The 8,554-nt window shown below is 32.0% G+C and overlaps 1 protein-coding gene across 1 annotated transcript; it reads right to left on the bottom strand.

Annotated features, from left to right (window-relative positions):
- Window positions 1-3,250: 3,250 nt before the first annotated feature.
- Window positions 3,251-8,148, bottom strand: LOC111617861 (clavesin-2-like). Its single transcript, XM_023359189.1, has 8 exons — window positions 7,778-8,148; window positions 6,618-6,851; window positions 6,350-6,538; window positions 6,108-6,193; window positions 5,637-5,886; window positions 5,370-5,563; window positions 4,590-4,700; window positions 3,251-3,499 (listed from the first exon to the last, which is right to left on the bottom strand). Exons 1-8 carry the CDS (start codon window positions 7,920-7,922, stop codon window positions 3,317-3,319), a joined length of 1,392 nt encoding a protein of 463 aa, XP_023214957.1. The 5' UTR covers window positions 7,923-8,148; the 3' UTR covers window positions 3,251-3,316.
- Window positions 8,149-8,554: the final 406 nt, after the last annotated feature.

The raw sequence follows: 8,554 nt of genomic DNA, 5'->3' as shown, positions 1-8,554 counted from the left end.
TTTTTTGCTTCTACGATTCACGATACATTCGCAATCGTGTATGCCACTAATGTCAAATGGGACTATTTTGTACGGGTAACTACACCACCACCGCATTTTTTATTAATTTTTTTTTCACACAACTGAATTTTGATCTTTTAAATTGAAATACCTGATTAAAGGGTGGCCGAAATTTTTCTCCGCCCCGGGCGGCTAACACCCACGGTACGCCACTGCGCATCTGAACTCGTCTATCAAAAAATTGGCGCATGGTATGCAAAAGGTTGGCCACCCCTGCCCTAGACCATCACTGACGCGCAATTGACTGATTGCCCCTGGATGTCGTCTTCTTACAGAAACACAGCTTCCCTATCATTAAATGTCACGGCACGCCCCTGCATTGTACAAAGTAAAGTTTATGTGTATACGTAGTATACACATAAACTTTACTTTCATTACTGCAATGTCAGATAATTAAGCTGTAAGGCAACGACTTATTTGAATTAATAAATCTAAATACTCGAAGTAATGTAAGAAAGTTACATTATGACTTTGTGTATTTATTAAATAAACGAAATTACATATATTAAAAGAATGTGTATGGAAACATTCTGAGTAGCTGATTTTTGTTACTAACGTAATGCATACTTATTATAAACCTTCGTTTATTAATTAATATTAATTATATAAAATTTATCTTAGCATAGGACAAATAGTTTAGTAAAAATAGGAATTTCCAGAAAATGTCTGTATGTTATTTTGATCATTTAGATCGGGTGTGTCGAATTAAACTTAACATGGAAATCGAATGGAGCAATTAATCCGTAATCGTTGATGGGTGGTTTCTCTCTATTTAGCTGCTAGTGACCCTTTGATACAATAAGACAAGACAACACACGGGCGATCTGCCAAGAGTGATGACTCTTGTGAGAAACTGGTCTCCATTCAGGTGTTAGAAGCATGACCATATCGAATAAAATTTCACATGGTCAGCTTGTTTATTAAGCGCGAAACCATGAGCACTTATCGGTGTTCAGTGCTTTTGTTCACTCGAAGACTTCAGAATAGATGCCTAAATATTAATACAGTAGAGCGTCGTTTATCCGAAAGTCGGTTATCCGAAAGAATTCCAGTCGGAAAATTTAAATTTTCGCTAGTGCTGTGGCGCTGCAATCTTTGGCTATATCTTGGGCTACTCCAATATTTTTTATATTTGTGTATGTGTTTAGCTCGCAGCATTGTCACTTTTGTGTGGTGTTTTTCTGAGGACTGTGTGTCATGCTGAATAGAACGTTTTTGATACTAGATAACTTCTAAAGTATAATTTTTTTTGTTTTTATATTTTTCAATATATTTATTTTGTTTGTAAAAAATGAAGAAATAATTTTTAACGATACAATAGCCACGATTATTATTTTAAAAAGTTTACATTAGGCTTACCATCGACGAAAATTCAACGCGAAGCGACACGCAACGGAGAAAAATTTCAACGTGGGATAGGTTAATATATTTTTTCGTACATAATCGGTTATCCGAACAACCCCAGTCCCCAATTGATTCGGATAAACGACGTTCTACTGTAATTTTGTTCTCATTACAACTGACTTTTCCTTCTGTCGTTGATTGTTGAATATACAATTCATTGTTTAATTATTAATATATATATATAATAACAACAATAATAGTAAGCGCAGAGCGCAGTTGAAATTTGGTACACAGTTAGAATACGTCAAAAACGGACACTAAGAAGGGATTTTTCAAAATTACTCCCTACGGGGAGAGAGACAGGATTAAGGCTTAATTCTTCCATCAATAATGGAAGTGTTACTTAACAATGGAAGTGTCAACAATGGAATTGTTAAGAGAAAGCGACGTGAAAGACGCAAATGCAGTCTTTTATTTTCTTTTTGCGAGAAATAGAACATAATTTTAGACCCATCTAAAAATTCTCTAATTAGTGGTGGAAACAGGGGGACCCAATTTTTGCATTTTGTGAAAACGAGTAAGGTTAACGTAATAATCTTAAGCTTCTTTATCGTTACGTTTGCCCGAGCAACACCGGGTCTACCTGCTAGTTGAATATAATTGTTTAATACAATTGCTTGCCTACACATGATTGCCAACAACGCAATCATAGCAGCTTATTCTTGACGAGTATCCATATTGTTTATATTTCAAAGTCTCGTCCGTTGCTTCCGGAACAACTGCCAATTGTATATCGACTGATGGCGATTTAGCGCATGGACAGTTCCTTAATTTTCCTTATCCCTACAGTAAAAGTTCGATCTATCTAAACTTTTATTAAGGATTACGATTCAGAATTTATAACAACGCTATATGGTTTCGGCTACAATCACGGAGTTTATAACTCCACCCTTACGCTCAACTTCTTCCTCTCATCCCATCGGAAATTTTCAGCTGTTATGTAATTGTTTCAAGTATGTTTTTAGCTTCTGAAGCGACTCATCGACAATACGTTTCAGTCATAGTTCCCTCAGTGGAGATTTCACAACTCGATGTGACCTATCTATCCAACTAACTGTGGTATATATTTTTGATATAATTGAGGTACGGATATAGATATTTGTTTAATAAATGCATCTGCAAGAAGTTTTTCTTCAGGTTGACATTCTGTTTCTTTAATTTTGTCACATACAACAGATACTCTAATAAGTTATTTACCAGCGTAAACAGTTCTCTGATATCTTGAAATTAATTGACTTAATAATTGATATTACCTTCATTGGGAAAAATTAGTAGTCTTGAGTAATTCTTCGAAATTAGAACCACTTTTTATTTCGGGCTTCTCATAACTCATTAATAATTTGGGAGGAACTAAAGCCATATGCTTTTCCATTAGATTTGTTTTATTATTATTTTACCAATCAAATCACTTACCATAGACAATAACGGGCTTAACAGAAGTGGAAAAATCGCACAACCCGATTGATTTACTAAAATCTTTTTTTAGTATTTAAAGGAATATGTTTCCTCTTAACAAATTATCAGAAAAACACGAATCTCTCACAAAAAGTTTCTTATCCGTTTTAGGATTAAATTCCAATATCAAATAAACTCCTTCTCCATTTAGATTGAAGAAGAAACATAGCATATAATTCAAATACATTTGGACTATGATGAATAATATAAACTTTGCTCACGACCGTATTTTACGTTTTAAGAATGTCAGTTATATTAAATAATATTCTGATTTTGGTAAAATAAAATCAAATTAATGAAGGAATTTTATTTCTTTTTTTAAGTGCTAACACATTACAGTAAAATAATAATTACATCAAGTAGGTTACAAAGTCTTCCAGTTTTATGTTCAATATTTTTAAATATTCTTTTCTTCAGTCAAATATTTTTCATTTTCTATAAAAAGTTCTTCGTTGTTTCTTAATCGCTGATTGAATTCAGAAGCATCAAACGTAGGTAATTTGCCACCAAATTCTTCAGGAAGATATTTTGGATCGATTTCTTTGTGAAGTTCTGTTAAATCTGAACCATACAAACGAATCTGAAAGTCAAACAACAGTTATTTGCTTTTTATTCTATTAAACCATATTTGATTTAAGTTCTTTATTATAATTTGCATAATTATGACGTATTTTTTTTATCATAGAAACTTTTGTACATGTCACATGTTATCAACATTTCGAATAATTTCATTTTATTTGAAAATCAATGTACATTTTCTTGAAAAAACACAATTTTTTAAATAAAATTTACTTTTTCTAAAATCAAAATTGAAAATATATTGATTTATTTGGCAGGAAACTGAAACTAATGTTCTCCTAACAAACAATAGTCTACAAATATCTTAGTGAGTGAAACTACTGAACATGGGTCGTGAGTGCACACCTTCTCGCTGGGGTGTTCAAGTTGAGTTTTACGGGTTTTCCTCGCGTTTATAATTCTTAAATAGGCCAATTTTCCATTGAAAATCTATAGGGAAGGCATTTTTTTTCTGCAGATCGCCCACGCTCTGTCTTGGAGTGTACAATCCTAACAAGCTATAAAAGGAAACGACCAATTGTTAGCGCATATGAGTGTACTGGTAAGAAAAATTAAATTATTCGACTAGTATACATGTGATTAATTAAGTAGTAAGTCGATTACAAACTACGATTTGCAATATGTTCGCTCTCAGAAATAAACAAATTCTGTTGAGGATTATAAATTTAATAAATAATACGTTTTGTAATTGCAGCTGAAATTCCTTTCATTGTATTTCTAAGCTTTGATAGGATCTGCTGGCATTCGCTGGGTGCACATAAACTTTATTTGAAGTTGCACCTCCATATAACAAAGTCATAATGGGCGTAAATTCTGAACTATTCGATGCCATTTCCAGCTTTTTCTTATGCAGCTATGAATTTGAAATGAAAAATACTTTTTGAGGTAATCAAAGTATTTACATTAATGCATAGCACAGAATGCCCAAAATATGCTTTTATCATACTTTTATTTAATGAAGAGATAACAGCATGTTTTTATCAAACCGACTTCCGTATTATTCCGTATTTCCCTTAGTAAATACGTATGCACCATTTTTTAAATACCATTGATAATTTCATATTGTATTAAAAATTTCATAATATACTTACCCGCTTTTTTAGTTTTTGAGGTAGAAATGGATAAAACATTGCATAAAGTAGTCTCACATATGTGTTGCAGTTGGCAAAAACAACGGCCTTATAGCGAATCGGAATTGATTGCTAAAAGTAAATTAAAGTTTTCAAAATATTCATAATTTATTAACATTACAATCAAATACAATTAAATGCGTTGTCATCGTTGCAAAATTAACAATATTTATTATTTTCAAACACTGTTTATTTGAATGACAAATGTATTCGATTTAGAGAAATTATTTCGTCTGTGTCAGGTAACATGGGGTCGTTCAGATCCCAGAGACTGTTCTATGTGCAATAACGTGGAAATAGTTATGTTTAGTTAGTTATGATAAATGGTTTCAATCGGTTTATTAAAGAGTATTGTCAGATACACATCAATAGTGGAAATTTATATGTCTATACAGTTTTTAGATTGCAGCCGAATGGCAAACATAAACATCAATCATTATCTCAAATTTCGTAAGGACAACTGGGCATAGCTTGCATTGCAAGACCTAAAATATTACAAATAAAGTAATCGCCAGAAACACCAGTCGGCAGTGGCGGTCTTAATCGTAAAATCGATCAGTCGTACGTCCATTGTTACTCGTATACATATTTTACGTGCAAGAAACAAATATTTATTTTGTTCTTCTTTAAGAAAATACCCCAAAATTTTATAAATTTAACAAAATTTGCTTATTATTTATGAATTGTCAGCATGTTTATAACATATTTACTATATATGTAAATAATAAAATTCATACTTACTAGCAGGCAAGAAAGAAATAATTGTATCATTGATGGAGTAAACTGCAACAAGTGTTTCCAAGATATAGTATTAAAATCGATTAATACAGTGTATCCATTTACTTGGATTGGATGATCATTTAGTTCTAAATCATTCGAAAGCATTATGCCTCTTATTAAATCAATTAGTCTTAATTTCGTTGGATCACAACGGCCTGAAGAAAAATGCGTTTATAAACAAAATTATTGTAAATCATTTTACAAATATAACAGAAGTAATTGACTTACTAATTAATCCAAAACCCAAAACCTTGTCATTGTCGAACCTTGTAGTTGCGATCATATTCAACTGCAGAAATTCTTCTAGCGCTGATGGTCTTAGATTCTTGAAAACATTTAGATATTTCTTCCTGGTCGAGTAATAATTCTTCAACAATTTTAATGCCCTTTCTCTGTCGAATTTTCTTGCTCGTAGAAAACTCAGAAGAAATATGTCGTCAGTTCTGCAGTTTAGGTCTTCNATAAGATAAAGCTGCATCTTTTCATTCCATATAATACGTCTTGTAAATACATAAATAAGTAAAGAAATTAAGTATTCAATGCTCCAAGTTTATAAACTTCATATTTAAATGTGTACGTATCATTTCTTTCAGTGTGAATATATTTAAAGAATATAAAATTCCAGTACATTATGTGATAATCGAAATATACTTTACTTTTTTCAGTTATACCTTTTACAGAAAAATAAGAATTTCTTACCCTTTGCTTGAATTTATAAGGAAGAAATGGATATGCCGTTGCAATAATGGGACGAAGATACTTGTTTACATTAACGATGTGAATCCCTTTATAAATAATCGGAGTACATTGCTGAAAAATCGAAGAGCATATAATCTTTATTAGATTTAAATTTGTAAAATATCTGAAAATGGTTTAACTGTATATAATCTATTTTTAATCCTGTTATTGTAATTAATTCAAGCATTAACGGCAATACTCACATAAAAGCATGCTATCATAAAGTATTCTTGGACTAAATTGTATAACATGTCTCCACGATAATGTTTTAACATCTATCAATCCATAAACACCGTTTACTTGTATAGGATGATCATTTAGTTCCATGTCCATATGAAGTAATACGCATCTAACTACATCTATTGGTTTCACTTTAGTTGCATCCCAATGGCCTGTGAATAAATAGGTTTGGTGTTGTGCAACACAGTTTAGTAATAAAAAAACAAGAAACTGTAAAAAATGAACACTTACTGATTCTACCGAGTCCTATAACTTGACCTGTTTCTAATCGTTTGGTACACAAAATTCCCATTTGTAAAAATGTTTCCAACGCTGAAGGCCGAAGGTCTTTGAATACATGTGTATACTTCTTCCTTATTGCATAATAACTCTTGAGTAGTTTCAATGCTCGTTCTCTGTCGTATTTTCTTGCTCGTAGAAAACTCAGAAGAAATATGTCGTCAGTTCTGCAGTTTAGGTCTTCATCTTTTTTTTAGGTAAAATAAAATAAAATTATAATATTATAATTAATAATATTAAGACAAGAAATTAATATACAATATACATATAAAAATTTATAAAAATATACTGTGGGAATATGGAGTTGATAAATCTCGTTTCCCACTCTTGTTTGGATATAAATACGGAAGATCTGCCTGCAGGTTCTCCAGGATTGGTTTTTAGTATTGTGAAATTTGGGTACAGGAAGTTCGTATGATCTTCCTGTGGATTTTTTCTGACTCCAGCCTAATTAGAGTGTTAGGTACGCTAATGAATAAATTTATATACTTTTCTGTCAGGGAGGTATCGTAGATCCGTGATAAGACTTTGGCGAAGAGTTGAGTTTAATAACAAGACCATTTATAGAAACAAAACAAAATTTAATGAGGATCAAATAAAATATAACTATAGGTACACAAAGAGATTCTAAATCCTATCTGATCGCGTGAAAGAGAGAGTTTACATCAAATATAAAGAAACTATCTCGACTGTAGATCTTAATTGATGTCTTCTTATTCGGGAAAGACAGCGAAGTTCTGAAGAAAGCAGTATTTCTTCGTTCTGTCCATCAAAAGATGGAGGAAATCTTAGAATTTCTTCCTAAGGAAAGGCCTCCGATCCCGTATAGGGTCATTTTTGAGATCAATGTATCAACATTGATCTCGAAAATGACCCTATTAAACATAAAAAATACTTAAAACTGAAAAAAACGATAGAAATGCGTTAATTTTGAAAAAAAAAGCTTAAAACTTTATTTTGCATTGTCTCGCCTTTCTGCGAAATTTGACACTGATGAGTCATTGTTTCCATCTGGATGGCCTTGAGAACATCTAGTGTTGGATTTCCCGGGACATTCTCATANATTAATAATATTAAGACAAGAAATTAAGTTTAATATACAATATACATACATAAATTTATAAAAATATACTGTAAGAATCTGGAGTTGATAATTCTTGTTTCCCACTTTTGTTCGGATTTAGATCGGGAAGATCTGCCCGCAGGTTCTCCAGGATGGGTTTTTAGTATTGTAAAATTTGGGTACAGGAAGTTCATATGATCTTCCTGTGGATTTTTTCTGACTCCAGCTTAATTAGAGTGTTAGGTACGCTAATGAATAAATTTATATACTTTTCTGTGAGGGAGGTATCGTAGATCAGTGATAAGACTTTGGCGAAGAGTTGAGTTTAATAACGAGACCATTTAAAGAAACAAAACAAAATTTAATGAGGGTAAAATAAAAAATAACTATAGGTACACAAGGAGATTCTAAATCTCTATCTGATCGCGTAAAAGAGAGTTTACATCAAATATAAAGAAACTACCTCGACTCTAGATCTTAATTGATGTTTTCTTATTCGGGAAAGGCGGCGAAGTTCTGAAGAAAGCGGCATTTCTTTGTTTTCTCCATCAAAAGATGAAGGAAATCTTAGAATCCCTAAGGAAAGGTCTCCGATCACGATTAGGGTCATATTCGAGATCGATATATTAAACTCAACATGATTAAGTGTATAATTTCCGTTTCGATTCTCACAATACTATCTTGGAAATGCGTTTTAAAAAGATCGAGAGATATGATTATTCAGGGGGTGTAACGAAAGTCCGAATCAATATTTCACAAATGCCATGAGCAAAAGCTTGCTTATAGACAAACATCATTCTCATTTATATATAGACAAATAAAATTA

This window comes from Centruroides sculpturatus, unplaced genomic scaffold, assembly GCF_000671375.1.
Source record: "Centruroides sculpturatus isolate CEXI.00-Female unplaced genomic scaffold, Cexi_2.0 scaffold173, whole genome shotgun sequence".
In the NCBI taxonomy this organism is placed as follows: Eukaryota; Metazoa; Arthropoda; class Arachnida; order Scorpiones; family Buthidae; genus Centruroides; species Centruroides sculpturatus.
This window is presented reverse-complemented; position numbering and strand designations above follow the sequence as displayed.